This window comes from Chroicocephalus ridibundus, chromosome 1, assembly GCF_963924245.1.
Source record: "Chroicocephalus ridibundus chromosome 1, bChrRid1.1, whole genome shotgun sequence".
Classification (NCBI taxonomy): Eukaryota; Metazoa; Chordata; class Aves; order Charadriiformes; family Laridae; genus Chroicocephalus; species Chroicocephalus ridibundus.
Window position 1 is genome coordinate 180,599,498 of NC_086284.1, and position 18,360 is coordinate 180,617,857.

The 18,360-nt window shown below is 41.6% G+C and overlaps 1 protein-coding gene across 2 annotated transcripts in view; it reads right to left on the bottom strand.

The window, feature by feature from the left end:
* Positions 1–3,116: 3,116 nt before the first annotated feature.
* LGR5 (leucine rich repeat containing G protein-coupled receptor 5) overlaps positions 3,117–18,360 on the bottom strand; it is a 95,735-nt gene continuing 80,491 nt past the window's right edge. For both annotated transcript variants that reach the window (XM_063322945.1, XM_063322943.1), the window contains 5 exons: positions 18,165–18,236; positions 16,105–16,230; positions 11,423–11,568; positions 8,993–9,076; positions 3,117–7,181 (listed from right to left, as the gene is read on the bottom strand). In XM_063322945.1, coding sequence (XP_063179015.1) covers positions 6,091–7,181; positions 8,993–9,076; positions 11,423–11,568; positions 16,105–16,230; positions 18,165–18,236 — 1,519 coding nt within the window. In that variant the 3' untranslated portion in view covers positions 3,117–6,090. The remainder of the gene's footprint in view (positions 7,182–8,992; positions 9,077–11,422; positions 11,569–16,104; positions 16,231–18,164; positions 18,237–18,360) is intronic.

The window sequence follows — 18,360 nt, forward strand, 5'->3', positions numbered from 1 at the left end:
TTTTTTTTTTACAATACCGTTGATGGACAATGACAGATTTGCCCCTTGACTGGCACACGCTCTTGAAAGAGAACATGAGCTGCTTATTGCAGTTGGAGATGCTGGTCCATGCCTGGCTGGTGGAAGGAGTGCAGATCCGTTGGGAGTTTGACAGCCGTGTTCTCCTGCAGCACCTGAGCATCTGCACAGTTACTGTGCCTCATGGATCTGGAAAGGATTTTCTAACACTGTAGTTGTTGCCACTGTGATCCTAGTTCTGGTCTTCTATTGTTAGCTTTCCCCTGTTCATGTTCTTACTCTTCTTTCTCCACATCCTTGTCTTCCAGTGCTTTCCTGAAGGAAGAATGCTAATTTTGCTCCAAACATTTTTAATTATTTGAGCCTTTCTTAAGTCACTGAGCAACGAGGTTTTCTGCAAGGCCTGAACTTTCATATAGCAACCTAAACCGATGGCAGAAAAACATCTGATTATCAGGTTATTGTTCCAGTGTTTCATAAAACAGTCAAAGGGAATAAGTGGTGCCCAACACTGTAAAGCTGGAATTCCTATTACAGGTAATATGGCTAGGAGGCAGCTTGAACGTTTGTGTGCAGCAGCTTTCTTGCTGTCTAGTATATGTAGGCTTCTATGGCAGAAAGCAAACATGGAGCAGCGGCAACAGCAAGGACTGTGCAAGTGGTTGGTCTCAACTCGATATCAAGTATGACCACCAGATTGCCCAGGGATGTTCTCCCTGCTTTTGGGAACAAGGTCTGAAGCCGCATGCCCGGCTGATGTAGCATTTTTCCTCCAGCATCATTCTCCGTGCTTCTCTGCTGATGTCTGCCAAGGCTTGGCCTTTATCCCCATCCATTTTTCTTACAGGTGGTCCCGTGTTTATGGCTTTTGCTTGTATCTCCGACTACCTCATTTTCCTTGGCCATTCATGTGCAACTTCCCTGAGGACCGAGTTCCCAGATAAAACTCAGTAACGTATCTAGAGTGCTGGCGGAGTGAGCAGGTGGTGCGCTCTGTCTGCTCTGCCTAAATAACCCATGGCGTGAGCGGGCAGGGAACTCTCCTCAGTTGTTATTGCGGAAAACACCTCATGTCTCTGCTGTGAGTGCTCTAAGGGAGAAGTCACCTGTAGTTATGTGTGACAGTACATTTCCCAGAACACCAAAGATGCACCAAAGCACTACTGCTCACTATTTGGTACATAAATTAATAAAAATCTTTCTTCCATGTACCAAGATGTAGAACCATGGATGCCTCTTTTTCCCTTCTGCACCGAGGCTTTCACTAACCAGCCCATTCTTTGCAGTTACTCGCTTTCCCTTCTATGTTCAAGCCGTAGTATTTCCCTCCTAACACAATTTCATTCTTCTCCCCTATGGCCCCCAGCTATAACACTGCTTACGCTGTCTGGTGCAAATAAGTGCCTGTGAAAGCATCTTCGCTGCCTGTTTTCTTACCGTTTCAATCCCCTCAGCCATCACACCGCTTCCAGCCTTTTCTATCCACTCTGAGCTCTTCATCCTTCACAAAACTCCACCACCCTTCCTAATATCCCATTAAACTCTTCCCCTCTTTGCATCCTGTCTCTTGAAGCCCTCTCTCCTCTCTGGCTTATGCACTCCCTTACGCTTTCTCACGCTTCTGGTTTTTTCCTCCTACAGATAACTAATGCCTTTCTCATCCCCATTCACGGCTGGTTCTGTCCCACCTCAGTAAGAGGACTCTGAAACTCACCCACCAAAATTACTTCTCCACTGGCCCTTCTGGCTGAAATGAGCCCATCCACTCCAGCTTCCTTATCAACGATGAGAACCTGCACACTCCCTGCTAAAATCAGTTTACATCTAGGAATGTTTTACTTTCTTTTTTTTTTTTTAAATCTTTGTAATTTGTTACTTACCGTATGGAGTGAATCCCTGACGAAATGATTGGTTTTTTTAGAGTTCTTACTTCATTGGTATTTTACCTTTTTCTTTCTTGTACTTCCCAGAAATGACCTACGAATCACAATCTCTGGGAAACCAAGCACATGTAACTGTCCTGTGCTGCGGTCCCTCCTAACAAGTGCGCACCCACTGCCTCACCTTTCCTCGATGCCTCGATGACGATATGACTGTATTTAGCTCTGCCGGTCTTTAATGCAACTGAGCAACTGGAGCATCTCTCTTACAAGAAAGGCTGAGCCTGGAGAGGAGAAGACTGAGAGGGGATCTCACCAGTGCTTATAAATATCTAAAGGGCGGGTGGCAAGAGGATGGGGCCAGACTCTTTTCAGTGGTGCCTGGTGACAGGACAAGGGGCAATGGGCACAAGCTGGAACATGGGAAATTCCATCTCAACATGAGGAAAAAACTTCTTCACTTTGAGGGTGGCAGAGCACTGGAACCGCCCAGAGAGGTGGTGGAGTCTTCTTCTCTGGAGACATTCAAAACCCGCTGGACGCGCTCCTGTGCAACCTGCTCTAGGTGACGCTGCTCTGGCAGGGGAATTGGACTAGATGATCTCCAGAGGTCCCTTCCAGTCCCTGTCATTCTGTGAGCTGTAACTTCTACTGCAGCCTGAGCAAAGTCCCATGTTTTGGGCCACACCTTTCATTTGCCCTTAACATCTGCATCCTATGCATTTTGTACGTGATGGTGCTACTGCCTCTCTGCTGCGTTATCAGATGAACTTTTCCAGCTGTTTGGAAATCCCCTGACCTGCTTCATCCGCCACACTAGGGATTGGAGAGAAAATAAGGAAGCATGCGGGAGAATTTGTTGTCTCACCAGAAGCAGCAGTCTGGTGCAGCAGAACCTCACCTCTCATGTGGTCCAATATGGTCTGAAGCCTGCTGGTAACTCACGCGTGTTCATCGCCTGACCTGACACACGCCCTCGTCACACGGCTGGAGGTGACGGTTTTGCATGTGGCAAATGTGAGAGGTTGTCACTGAGATGGGGACAGCACGCATGGGGAGCGGGATGTGTTCACAAGGGTCTGGGAGTGAAGTTTTGGTAAAAAGACTTAGTCTGTGTTGAAAGGAAACACTATTTTTCATTTTTTTGCTCCCTGGGCACCTAATGAGAGCACGCGACTTGTAATTTATACTTTGCCAAGAATTTCGGACATCTGGGGAGGTTAGTGGAAGTATTACAGTAAATTGGGAAGGATTAATTGAGGATGCACGCGATTTTGTGAGGTGTTAGGTCCTGATTAAGTGCTCTTTACTGTGTAGTCACATTTTATTACAACTTATATATGTTTGGAACACTGATAGAAAAGGAAGCATGTCACCTATTTACAATCACTACACATTTACATTATATTATTTACAGATAACGAATTTAGTAATATATATGAGCAGAAAATATAGCAAATATCAATATGAAACTGTACAGGGCTTAATCTTATGTCCTTTACTGTGGTTGCATTTCACTGTAATAATAAATACAGTTCTATATTTACACATTTTACTTTAAAAATCTATTAAATGAATTTTAACAATTTCAAGTTTAAAATATCTGATCAAAATATTTCAAACATGCTTATAAAAATAAGACACAAAGCCTTTAGGACTTTCTGCAAGCTAAAAAAGTTCCGATAAAAGAAGCTTTCTTTGACTAGTCTTTAGAATTATAACATTATTTTGCTTCTCAAATCACTTTACAAACTTCTTAAATATAGCGAGCCGAAAGGAATTTCACTGACATTAAGCAGTGCAGCACAGATGGACCCCAGTTGAATTAAAGCTAAGTAAACATGGTAATAGGTATTGTGCAATGGTTGACTGATCCTCTGTTTAATCCAAAGTGGTTTCAGGCATCGTTCCCCAGCTGTATGCTGCACTGCTTCAAAAGCCACAAGAGATAAAGGATTAAGATAAGTACCCAGCTGACTTTATCATACATAATTTCGGCATCGGTTCATTTTTTTTTTTTCCTGAAGGATGCACATGTCAGCCAAAGTCAACTGATGCCATCTGTAATTGCAAGACTGAAAATATGCCAGTGCGAATGGACAAGAAAATCAAGGCATATCCATTGTTGGCAACAAATTCTTCATTGTGAAAATCCATCCCTTGAGTCCCAGGAAGTTGTAGATTCAGTAACTGATGAACAACAGAGATCATCTGTAACTGATTACCTTAATTACTGGGCTAGCCTAACCTTGGTAATGTTAAAAAATTAGTCTCATTCACCTGGAGGTTGAGCGGCCATTAACTGAGCAGTGAGTACTGGGCTGTTAAATGTTACTCCTCAGGGAGCTATTTTTAACAACTAAAGAAAGTAAATTTTTGCACTTTTGTGTCTTAAATGATCAGCTCAATTGAGCGAAAGGTGCCAGCTCTGGGAAAAGAATACTGGAATATTCCCTGATGGCTTGGCCAAGGTAAAAGACTGATATTCTAGGGAAGTGAAGGTGACTCTGCTGTCTGAGATATTTTGACAGTAGACTTGGCAAAGACCTGAAATCTCTTCTCTCTAACTGGGATGCTTCTGATGTGTAAACATACATGCCTTGAGTCAGCAAAGTATTATTAACACATTTAAAGCCAGAGAGGAATTCTGTGTTAATCTAATCTCACCTTTTCCTAAACTAAAGCCATCAGAAGTCCCTGAATTCCAATAGCTGCTCCAAAACTTTTTTTGGCAAAATATCCAATTTGAATTTAGACTTTTTGGTGCCAGATAATTCCACTCACTAATAAACATCACTGTCAACAGTTTGGACCTTTATTTGTATGCTGCACATCCCTAATGCCAACTTCCAGTCCATCTTACCAGCCTCTTCTCCTCTTGACTGAGTGGTCCTCTGCTCTCAAACTTCTGTTTCCCAGAAGTAGCTACTTATAAAGTGGGATCAAATCACTTCTTTCTTAAGCCGCTTTATGATATTCATATCTTTTTCAATTTCATTACTTTCTTTTCAGCATGTGAATGCAAGAACTGTTTGAAATATCCCAGTAGTGCTTGCAACAGCGCTAAGAACAAACTCTTCACTCCTACTTGTTATTGCCTTCGCTAAGGATTTTGGCTATCCTTAGCTAAGAGGACACAGTGGCCTCTAAATCTTCAGTGGACTAGTGACCATGAACTAGAGGCTTTCTAGAATCACTGTTTCACAGGACTGAGATCATGCCATGAGCAGGACTACAGTTTTTGTTCCTAGACAAATGACCTTAAATGAATGTTTCTACGTGAGCCGTCTTCAGTGTCCTTTAGTTGCCCTCAGCATGCCAGTCTTTCTGTACTAATGACTTTCTGTGTAGTATTTTCCACCCTCATATTCTATGAGTCATCTGCCAATTTTATCAGCAGTAATTCTGGGAGTAATTCTACTGGCATGGTAGCAATTCAGGACCAAACCGTGCAGAACCTCACCAGAAAAATATCCATGTGACAATGGCTTACCATTTACAATTACATTTTAAGTGCTTAGCAGCATCTTGATCAACTTCTTTCACACCATGTTAATTCTGTAGATTTATCTGACAATTAAAAATGCTTTGTCAAAACAAATGACTTCTAAAAACCAAACCCATTGCCAGTTAAACTATTAAATCAGCTTTATCAAACATGGAACTTCATCAAAGTCTATTCTGCAGAAACTTTCAGAACTTCACCAGGACTACTCTTCCATTTAGATACCTTGCTGAATGAGGGCCATACACAGATGCTTATAGAAACAATCATGGCACTGAAAAACTATTATTAAAACCAAATTACAATAAATGGGAAAAAACCCCAACCCCTGAAAACAAACTGTACCAGGTGACGCTTTGAAAAAAAAGCTTACCAATTTAACATGGCATTTTTGCACTTGACCAACTGATGCCCTTTCTGAGTGGTGCTACTTCGAAAGAGAGCAGCTGATACAGCTGCACAAACTGCAGCAGCTTTCAGTTTCTCTCTTCATCTCAGCGTTTCGGAAGCAGGCTGAGAAGGCTCAAGTATTGGATATTCAGCCTGCTGCAAATTTTGTCACTGTCTGTTTTCTGACGTGTGTAACAATAATTCAGAGGCACTCTCTAGCTTGTATACACACACCCATACTTACTTTCAGGATTAAAAAATTTGTAAACATAGATATTTTCTGTACTGCCACTGAAACTAGTGACATGGAACAAACGCGACCGATGAAAGGTTGCAGCTTTCTGTCATTTGATAAGACGATGGCATTAGTGAGTTGCTGGCAGGCATGTCATATGATATGCTGGCACTTGTGAAGGTTACCAATGCTTGTGTTGAGTCACAAGATTGTTTTTCTATGTCTTCTGAATTCACAGAGATCAGACTAGCATGTTTTGATCTCCTCCATAACAAAGTTTGCTTTCGCAGACTTCCCAAGTCCTCCTTAAAGTGTGGATTGAAAAGTATATAAAGGAGTGGGTTTAGACAGGCAGGCAGTGGGACAATCACTAGCAGTATTGACTTAATCACTTCTGGGCTGATAAAAGTGAGGTTTAGTAAGGAAGAAAAAGATAAGAAGGCGACAGGGCAATAAAGAATGCAATTAGTAAAAAGTAGCAAGGCTATATGTTTGACCATAGAGCAATCCCAAATGTTGTCCAGTTCTCCCTTTTCTAAACTACAGTAGAGCTTTGTGTAAGCAATAGTCATTACCAAGAAGCAAAGGGAGTTCAGCAACACCAGCGCGACCATGTAGCCCATGGCAGTGGGTTCCCCAAATGGTAGTGGTAAACAAAGTGGAGAAACCCCATACTCACTCCCAGTGAGGAGCGGTATCACTGCAATGATTAGTGCCAACACAAAGCAAAAGAAAATGGCAATTTTTACACTAGCAACGGAGTATTTTGTTTCAAACTTTGTAGCATGCTTTACAGAGAATGCACGTTCAAGTGCAGCTAGGGTCAGCAGGAAAATGGAAGCCTCTGAAGCAAAAATGGAAAGAAGGCCAGTTATTTGGCAACCAGTTCCACTTTCCCACTGTGCTCCGTACTGAGCAAAGCTACCAAAAGTTGATGCATCCACACTAGCCAGTACTCCGCTGGCCAGACCCATCAAGGCATTCACAATAGCTATTAAACCGATCAAAAGTTTTATGGAGGACATATACAACGGAGATCGGAAAACTGTAGCAGACACCAGTCCATTGCAAATAAAGGTCAAACCCACTATGGTCCACACTCCAATTCTGATCAGCCAGCTACCAAACAGATGGTCACATGGTTTGAAGGGACCTGAAATGACAAAATAAAAAGGACAAGAGAAACCCATGTAAATGAAAAAACAATTTTGTGCTTTCTAAGACACGAAATTTCATGCTCCTTGCAGGTTCTCAGCACAGCCAAGCAGTGACTTTCAGTCCCAAAGGGGAGCTCGAAATTTGGTCTTCCTTTGGAGTAATCCAAGACCTTGATAACATGCTGCTCATATGCATGTGGCGTTACTGGTGCACATGAGTTTTTGTCCCTCAACCCGAATAGTCTATGGGTTTCTTTTCCTGCCTAGCAGTCCAAGTGCAATGTGAATGTCCAGTCTGTAGTTTCAAGAAATGCTGTGATGTTTATCAGTGTGTGAAAAAAGCTGAAAAAGGTACATCTCATTAAACTAGGATAGGTTGCCAATGAGTCCTGGTGCAGTGTGTTGTAATGAACATGGGCAGATGCACTTTGGCTACCTTGTAACACGGTCCAAGAAAACTGAGGCTGTCTTTGCATTTGGAAGTGCTGCCTTTTTGGAGGGGCTTCTGATGACCTGTGGGTGAAGTCAGGTCATTATGATTGAAGCCTGCAGTGTATTCTCATACAACTGAGGTGCACATGCTGTGTGGTTGAAGCTGAATGCTCTGCAGTCTAAGAAACATTATTTATCTTGGTACAAGCTAGCTACGCTCTCTCAAAGCAAGTCCTTCGCAGTGGTCTGTGCTTCTCCATGAAGACACAAACCCCACAGCTGAAATGCACTCCATATCACTACAGCTGTTGCCATCAAGTAGGCATAAGCATCTATTGTGTCAGTTTGAAAGTTTTTCTAAGATAACATTTGAAAGATCAACAAGGAATCTAAATTTTCTCTTGGGTCTGGTGATAACTTACTTTGAAGACAGCCACGTTTTTGTGAACTCAGTAGTTATATTTAGGCCACAGGAGAACATGGTCAAATGGTTCTAAATTCTTTAGCTTCCTGCCTTTTCTATTCCTCTTTACATAACTTTTAAAAATCTATTATTATTTGCTGTTACAAATAAGAATCTTGTCTTGGAATGAGTGTTGAAGTACTAGTTGTCACTTGGTTTTTTTTGTTTGTGTTTCACAATGAAAGAACGGCTAGGGAAAATGTTTGCTGAATCAAGCAAGCAAAACTTATGACCATGGCTGCTAAAGCTAGACGCGACCTCCCAAAGACATATTTCTTTCCTTGCCTTTAAGGAAACTTTCAGTGGCATTGATGGCCTGTAGCTTTGCAATTCAATCAGTCTATTTCTTTTTCCTTTCTGCCACACTGTGAAGCCAGGGATGCACTATTCTATAAAGAAAATGACAGTGCTGGGCGTCCTTTGCGATGGACTGCGTACATCAGTACAGTAGTGTTTGGTATTTCCTACACATTGAATAACTTGTATGCTGTTCAAGAAGCTAAAGTGTAAAATAATTCAGTGACGTTCAAAAGAATTACTTTTAGCTTTGCAAAAGACTGAGCGAGCAAAGATTCTGCTCCCCTTTATCATCTGTGTATTGGTAGAACACAGTCTTTGCTCTCTCATTCCCTTGATACGGGGATCAATTCGTGTGAAAAGGGGCCCGGAGTGAGGATCCGCCTGAGGACTGGGTAAAACTTTTGCCACACTCCTAAATGAATTTAGTAGCTGAATAGTTTGCTGGACTTCAATGTAAAATTTTATATTATTGCGCACTGTACTTGTATTAATCTCATCAAATTATTGCAAAACATCATGTTACTGTCCTAGTATCAGATTCAGAGTTTGTTCTGCATCTAGACTATCTGGTAATACTGTGCTTGGATTCCCATCTGTCTGGCAGTTTCCTACCTGGAGAAGGTGAGCATTGCACTGAATGATGAGCTTTCAAATCTTCTTCGAAGTCAAGAAAAAAATCTTCAAAGTCACGCTCATCTGTGGGGGAGAAAATACACAGATTTGATACTGCAATTTTAAGGAGAACTTCTTTTAGTACAAATTGCAAAAACACCTGTGGCATTAAAGGCCTGGACTTGTCCCTTTGCCTGCCAAACTGTGAGCAGAAGCAGACGTATGTCTACTAGGTTTTGAATTATTGTACTCAGGATTCTTTAAAAAGTTGGCACCACCACTTCTTTGAAAATAATCACTTACAGGTACATTCTCCATTACGTAATTTGCAGTGTGACAACTGCAAGGAAGGATTTTAAAATATGAATTCTGCTGTTGTGCCAGGCTACTAAGAATTCATAGAAAAAAATCATAGAATCATAGAATAGTTTGGGTTGGAAGGCACCTTTAAAGGTCATGAGTCCAACCCCCCTGCAATGAGCAGAGACATCAGGTTGCTCAGAGCGCCATCCAACCTGACCTTGAATGTTTCCAGGGATGGGGCACCTACCACCTCTCTGGGCAACCTGTTCCAATGTTTCACCACCCTTATTGTAAAAAATGTCTTCCTCATATCTAGTCTGAATCTTCCTTCTTTTAGTTTAAAGCCATTACACCTTGTCCTATCGCAACAGGCCCTGCTAAAAAGTTTGTCCCCGTCTTTCCTATAGTCCCCCTTTAAGTACTGAAAGGCCGCAATAAGGTCTCCCCAGAACCTTCTCTTCTCCAGGCTGAGCAACCCCAGCTCTCTCGTCTTCACAGGACAGGTGCTCCGTTCCTCTGATCATTTTTGTGGCCCTCTTCTGGACCCACTCCAACAGGTCTTTCCTGTGCTGAGGGCTCCATAGCTGGACACAGTACTCCAGGTGGGGTCTCACGAGAGTGGAAGAGAGGGGGAGAATCACCTCCCTTGACCTGCTGGCCACGCTTCTTTTGATACAGCCCAGGGTATGGTTGTCTTTCTGGGCTGCAAGTGCACATTGTTGGCTCATGTCCAGCTTTTCATACACCAGTACCCCCAAGTCCTTCTCGGCAGGGCTGCTCTCAATCCCTTCATCCCCCAGCCTGTATTGATAATCGGGGTTGCCCCGACCCAGGTGCAGAACCCTGCATTTGGCCTTGTTGAAGCTCATGAGATTCACATGGGCCCATTTCTCAAGCCTGTCCAGGTCCCTCCCGATGGCAACTCGTCCCTCGGGCATGTCAACCACACCACTCAGCTTGGTGTCATCTGCAAACTTGCTGAGGGTGCACCAAATCCCACTGTCTATGTCGTTGATGAAGATATTAAACAGTACTGGTCCCAATACAGACCCCTGAGGGACACCACTTGTCATTGATCTCCATCTGGACGTTGAGCTGTTGACCACTACCCTCAGTGGAACGATCCAACCAATTCCTCATCCATCGAACAGGCCACCCATCAAATCCATCTCTCTCCAATTTGGAGAGAAGGATGTTATGGCGGACCATGTGAAAGGCCTTACAGAAGTCCAGATAGACGACATCCATAGCTCTTCCCTTGTCGCTGATGTAGTCACTCCATCATAGAAGGCCATTACGTTGGTCAGGCAGGATTTACCGTCGGTGAAGCCATGCTGGCTGCCTCAAATCACCTCCCTGTCCTCCATGTGCCTTAGCATAGCTCCTAGGAGCAGCTGTTCTGTGATCTTGCCAGGCACAGAGGTGAGGCTGACAGGTGAATTAAGCCAAGTTTTTCTGTGTTTCTTACGTCATCACTCTACCACTTCACTCTGTTCTTGCTGGGGCTAGCCCTGAACTCTGAGACCTACTGGTTTGCAGGGGCGGAGAGAGCACAGAAAGCACCAGGATGGTATAACATGTATGTGTGCACCTGCATAACAGGTAACAGGTCAAGTAACAGACTTTGTGCTGAAGGGGAAGAAAAATACAGTAGCCTTCTGTCCTGGAGAGCAGATGCATTCTCTGGTGTCCGGGACGTGCCAGGAAAAAACATCGGCAGCTATGCCAGAGTAGCCACATAAGGTCTGTGACTCATCCTGAAGCATGTGGACAGCAGGAGAGCCAAGGATGTATTGCTGCTTCCAAGGCTGGCAAGAAACTGGATCTTTGCTGGCCTCCTTTTGTATGGCGTTACATACCAGCACCACTTCCCTGTCTCTGAAATAAAGGGAAGATTTCACTTCCCATATTATTAAGTTATTATTTGGACAGAAAGATGAGCGAGTGAGATTTTTGAAAGGCAAACCTGCAAAAATGAGTTTGCTAAGCACAGGAATGCTTGAATAACATACTGTCGTGCAAGAGAGAGGGAGAGGCTGCCTCTGTGACTGTAAAAGAGTATTGGATTTAACATCACAGACTGCTCACAGCCTTCAGGTATATTTAAAAGCCAAAGATGCCAATTACCTTGAATTTGTAACAACCCAGCATCCTTCCTGTGCAAATCATCAATGCTGCTATTCTCATCTTTGTTCCATTGGCTGGAGATTTTGTAGTGGCTCTCACAAGCTCCAAAGGCACAGCACTGATAAGCGTAAGGCATTTCCATGACCCTGCAGAAGAATAAGGAAGCATGCCATGATACTGGTTTCGCACCAGGGTTAATGGATTGCACTGCTCTGCTGCAGTTAGCATAAAGGAACTTGTTTAAATAACCATCACTGAACGTTAAAATACCTATGGGTAAAGGTCAGTCATGATAATACAAAACGAGGACTCACAAATAAAATTCCACATCAGAAACTCAGACGATGTCTAGGCTAGTTTTAGTAAAGGCACAATGAAGTTTTCTTATGCATTTCCTGGGATATATGAAAGTGGGAGATATGTCCTTGCAGTCGAGTGAATGTTACTCTAAGAGCTGTATTTCTGTTTTATGCTTTTACAGTGTAACTAACATGTTTCTCCATGTTACCTTCTTAATGGTTTCTTTCAAAAAAAGCAGATCCAAAGATGACACCTGCATCTACCTGCCTAAGAGGCAAAACCAAAACAATACTTCCCAAATGGAATTTCTCCAATCTGGCGAGAATGAGAACTCTTCCACACATCCAACTGTTTTCACAGTAAGATGGCAAAAAGGAGGTTGTCTTTTGTCAGAAAACTGCTCATTTCCGGTATGTTTTGAATTTAATTCTGTTGGGGATGTGCAAATTCTGGGGTAGCATGGAAGAACAACATATATTCAAGTTCTGTAAATTACTAATTCCATTGCTTAAATGTCCTTTATGCTTTGGAAGCAGAGATATTTAATTTGCACGGTTTGCCAATAGTACTTAGTAAAACCTAACAACTCACCTTAATTCCAAAAGCCCAATAAACCAAAAAATTCAAAGATAAAGAGGTGCTTAAAAGTTATTCTGACTTAACTTAAAAGGAATAAAATGGAACTATATCCTCCTATCAGATTACTTTCAACAGGTTAATCATGTAAATTAACATAATGAGCATTCCAAGCAACCTCTAGCCCCCTGGGAAATCTGCAAAGAAATCAGTCTGAATCAGGCCCAGTGCCAACAGGACTTAAATTTGTGCGCTAGCTAAAAGCCTGGTACAAAGGGGAACAAATGGAACCCTAAGCTCTAAAGTGATTTTTAAATGAGTGCGTTTTGGGGCACTTAGATTCTATATACTTCCATTTCTGTTGGGAATTAGCAATAATAACCTGTACCCTTGTACCCAATAGAAAAAGCCACATAAAGTATTTTTAAGGTACTCCAATAAAAGTTCAAGGTAACCAAGATCTAACTATCAAGCAACCTCATGCCAGCAGATTTAAATACTTAATTTCTAACTCGTTTCTGTGCTTGCCATCTTTTAAAATAAGGAGATTATCTCAATTAAACATTTATGAACACATTTCCCAGAAGCCCTTAAACAAATTATTATTAAACCCATAGTCAGTCACTTGGGCTAAACCCAATCCCAAACCCCAACTAGAAATGCCCCTTTTCTGAAAAAAATCCTACTAACAACAACAACAACAACTTTTCAAAAGAAACACTGACAGTTTTGCAAGGTGATCACTGCAACTTGTGGCTTCAGACCTTTTTGAATACATTAATACAGCTGGGGAAATGAACAGCTAGTGAACATTTTAGGCTCAAGAGACTAACAGAAATGTCTTTGGTTATTCAAACAGCTCTGTGTGCTTAATAATGACAGATTTCCAAATGCTGTTGGACTTCTACCAGCCTGCTGGCCTGTCATGCACTGGAAATGTGGACCTCTCACATTGTGCTGGTCTGCTGCTTTGATGAAGTAAATTATCTTTAAAGACCAAGATTCCCATTTCTTATCCTCTCTGCAGGTCTGTCTAACATCCTTTGTTAAACTTGAACAGTTTTGTTTTGTTTTTTTTATATTAGGATATACATATAGGCCTCAAATTGCTGAATGCTCCTGAATCTCTGTGCAAGGTATAATTGGACTGGGACCCAGAACACAGAGGACAAAATATACTTTGCAATGCAGAGAAATTAGTATCAGCCCTTCTTGGTGACAGAGGAATTTCTTTCTCGCAAAAGCTACTTTTAACAAAAAGAAAGAAAAAAAAGGCAGCAACTCTCAGCCACCCAGTGCTGGAAGCAGTGCTTTTTATGGCTGCTGCTTATTTGATGTGGGTGATTAGATTTGGACTTTGTCAAATTAAACTCTTTTAGAAACACAGGCTAAACTTATTTTTATATACTGCTTATCTTACTGATGATATCTGTACCCTTGATAATTTTTTTCCTGCAGCAAGGAATGCCTTTATTTTCTGTTTTTAGATTAAGCAGCAGAGAACACAAGGTCGTTTTCCACCTCACAAAGGTGTGCGGTTGACGGTGAATGGGAAGGCACAGTTATGATGGATGGAGCAAATCAATGAGTTCTTTACAGCGTTGAATCAAAGCATCAGATAAAGAAGGAAGGAGTGGCTGGCAGCCTGAATTTACTTCCTCATAGCTTGCCATAGCAGGCTGGGCTCGGCTCTGTAGAGCCTTCTCGTGCCATTGCTGAAGGTGGGGCAGATGATGCTCAGCTCTTTGATGTGTCTGTGTATTGAACAGCAATGACCCATTTAGATGAGCAGGAAGCTTTTATACAGGAATTTGTCTTTAATGTTGTAACCACTGTCTAGTTCCAACAATTACAAAGGCTGAAATTTCATTTTCTTTCAGATCTCTGTTCAAGTTTGGTGCTTCATGCACTGTCTGTGCAGTGATCCTGTGTGAAGTCCTGGCCTCATTCTGATTCATGGTAAAAGCCCTGCAGACTCCAGGTCAGGATTTTACCCCATTCTCTCCTGACTGGATGTAATTTGTTCTCGCAGATGTTAAACAACTCTAGATATATTAATAATACTTTTTATACATTTTTTTAAGACTTAAGCTACTGCCTGACACATCCTTGTTAACTACTCACCCAGAGTAAATACACTGTAGTTGCATTTGGGCAATGTACGTAATTTTACTGGTGGAAAAATCATATCAAGTATAATTTTGATAAAAGAATTAAAAAATCTTAATTGTATATAATTCAGTTGAATAGTGGATTATTCTAGGACTACTGCAGCACCTCTTATGCCTCCAGGCCATGGTATGTACATCACTATATAGGCTAGGTTGGAGGAGTCCATTTTCTTGTGTTTACATTCTTTCAAAGAACCTTCAGGTATTTTAGAATTGTCACCTGCTTCAACATGTGGGCAAAGTTAGTTGAGAGAAGAAAAGCTATGTCAGAAGTTCAGCCTCATCCATTCACGATTTCTTATGGTACTTGCTTCTTGACCTCTGAGACTCACCTGAAGGTCTCTAGTGTAAGAGAGGCATAGGGCCTCTAGTACTTTGAGTGTTTATGTTATAGTTTCATACACTGTGATGAAGTCACTGCCCAATCGCCTCTGTGACAAACTACAAATATTGGGTTTATTAAGTCTTTTAAGACAGTTCCTAACCTTGGAACCATTTTCTGCAGCACTTCTCTGTTTATATTAATACGCCATCATAGAAGAGTTCTAGCGTGGATTCCTCCAGTGCTGTACACAGAGGCCTAATCATCTCCCCACTTCTACTCATGAATCCCTTATCGATAACTCCAAACACTCCAGTCCTTTTCACTAGTGGTAATGTCTCCTTGAGTTGTCTGCCTGCTAATACTCATGAGGCTTTTCCAGTGCAAATGGCAAATCTAGGGAGGACATAAGGATGGATTCTCCATCCTTGGAGATATTCAAAAGCTGTCTGGATGTGGTCCTGAGCAACCAGCTCCAGGTGACCCTGCTTGAGCAGGGGGGTTGGATAAGATGACCTCCAGAGGTCCCTTCCAACCTCAACAATTCTGTGATTCTGTAACTATGTGCACACTGTTTGATTGTTCCAAATTTTATGATATCAAGCCTTTTACAGTAAAACATGGAAAAAAAATATGTTGCACTTGTCATCCTCTAATTAAAACATAAAAACCAAGGGAGCATTAGGGGACACTCCCAAATACCCTGAAGTCAGAGGCACAACTCTCTTTACTGTGATTTCCCTATGGTCTTCCAGTGACTGGCAGAGCTGCAAACGATCTCTAGAGAACATTTCCTTCCTGTATTACAGAGCATCCAGCAGAAAATTTCTAGCATCAAAATGTTTTAGTAATAATGGCAAAGTATTATCTGAATCTTAATCAAAGATTACAGAAAAAACATGTTCAAACAAAAGAGGCCAAATATTTTGGAACTTCATGAGTATATTCTTCCCTTGGCATTTTCTGTGTTCTTGTTAAATATAATGGAAGTTCTATAAGCACAGTCCAGTAGAAGAAGGACATATCACTAAGCTGCTAGCAGTATTGTTTTAACAGCTTTTGAAACATATCACCAGGAAGCAGATGTGGCTCGTATTAAGCAAGTACTGGGGTTAATATTTCAAAACCGTTCATAGTTTCTTCAGTTAAAAGTGAGCATAATAAAAGAAGTCTATCATTTTTATCATATTTGCTTTAGTTTTAATAGCACAGATCAAAGACTGACAATACGAAATAACATGCGTTACCCACTGACACATCTTCCATTGCACATGAACACAAATGTGGCTTATTAGTTTTAATGATATACTCACTTGAGTTCTGGAAAATTTTCAGATGATATCAAACTTTGTAGAGCATGATTTCCTGTTAATTTTAAATGCGTTAAACCATGTAGCCCCGTCACAGGAAAAGAAGACAAAAGGTTGGATGACACATCCCTGCATAACAGCAAATAAAAATCAGCTTATGGGCTTTCATTTTTTTTCTTCTCGCACTAAAAGTGTCAGGTTGGATAAACAGGTTAGACTTTTCTGACTCAATCAAAAATGCCTGCATTAAACAGAGGCCCCAGTCAGCAGGGCAAAGCTGCAGCACTATTTGGGAGTATGCACTTATGTGTCCAACAGAAAGCTAAAAGTAATACCTAGCAGTTAGCTAAATCTCTGTTGCCAAATTTTGACTCCAAATATTCATAGTGCCCGTTTTGAGACTAGCAAATGAATTTAAAATCTGTTCATTAGATTTTTTGAATTAAAGGGAGCCAGTACCAGAACAGCTTCCCACAGTTTAAAAGACTCAGTGGGATGCTAGAGGGCATGGCTGCCCTTAAAGCTCCGAGGGAAAACATGTGTTTCAGGGTAGGACAGGTCTGGGCTGGAGCAGATGAAGGTGACAATTCTAAGCTGAGGTTTGTCTGAGGAGCTGAAGAAAGACAGCACAGAGCATGGATACGTAACAGGGAAAGTAAAATCACTGAACGAAAAAGTGACTGTGATCAAGGCGCAATGGTAAAGTAATCAAAGAGGGGGAAGTCCAGAGGTATTCTATTCTCTGTTTTTCTCCTCTCTCTTACATTTACTTGATAAGGCTTTTCGGTCCTCTTCACAGTTACCTACACTGCAATACTTAAGATGGTCAACAGTCAAGAAGGAGGAAGAAGGGCAGTCTGATGCTGCTGAAATGCTTTTATGCCCAAGGGTTAACAGCAAAGTTCCTGTCTCTTGGACTATCTACTGAAACCTAAGGGGCTAGACATAGAGGTATGCTGATGGACTGGTCTTCTACCTTTTCTGGTTTAGTGTGTTTGTTCGTGTGCACATGTGCTTCCTGCTGTTCACAACACAGTTATATACAAAAGGTAAAATACTGGTCCTATTGCAATAGCAAAAAAACCCACTGTCTGCAGTCAGACCAGGGTTACAGACTTGTGTTTCAGGAAACACTAGTACGCTGTGTTGCTGTGTGTGTGTTAAAGGGCTTTTTCTTTAGCCCTCCCTGACCATTCTGTGCTGTTGATCAATGCTACAATTTATTGCTGGTAGCATGATGTTCCTTCACCCTTTCTTCTGTAGGAAAGTCCTGAGGAGGGCCCCCAAGAAGGGATGCCATAGGCAATATTCTCTTTATGGACATTTTTCAGTACACCATTCAGAAGGAAGGCTTTGCACATCAACAGAAATGAATACCCCTTTCCAAATTTGGGTTTCCCAGCAGCTACCGGATTATCTGTGAGCAGATGCCCAGCAGTGTATCTTTGTGACAACCATGGAGCAGGATGACTCCAGAGAAATTTTCTTTCACGTCTTTTCCATACACCCAGTTCCTCAGGGATTCACCTTGAAGAGGCATTACAATGACAGTGGGAAACAGGAATAAGTTAGTAAGGACTGAGAAGTGCTTGTGAACAAGGCCTGCAAAATTGGACTGCTGATGTTTTGACCACTAACTACTCTGGCTGAAGTTACTGAAGAAGAAAAACTATTCCATGAAATGAGGAACGATGAAATAAAGATGCCTACTGGAAAATGTTTCTTATTAAATTTTGAATCCAGTTCCTTAGTCCTGATACACAACAGGAGATATTCTCCACTACTAAAAGACTGAACTGCTAGCAAACTGAATGAAGAAAGGCAGATACACTGATATGCTTCACAGACCCCAAATCATTCTGATTACACAGTGTTATATGCAGCTTTGACATAATACTGAACTACAAGAAAGCAGGCATTAAAATATGGATTCAACAGACCAGAGGATCAGAATAGAGAAAGCCTCGATTTCTGTTGAGCGGGGCGCTAAGTTGTTAAATTTTTTGTAGGCTCTTGCAAGAAAAATGTGAAAATTTGAATGTAGAAGATATACAAATACTTACAGTTTGATCAGAGATGGTAAAGAGGAGAAGGCATTGGGGTGAATAATTTTAATTTTGTTCCAAGCTAAATCCCTACAAGAAAAGTGAGTGGAAAATTACATACCCACTGAGTGAATATGGAAGTTTTCATACACTTGATTAGGAGGCCTAAATATAAAAAAGGTATTAATTACATGCAAATATTTTCAATAAGTTT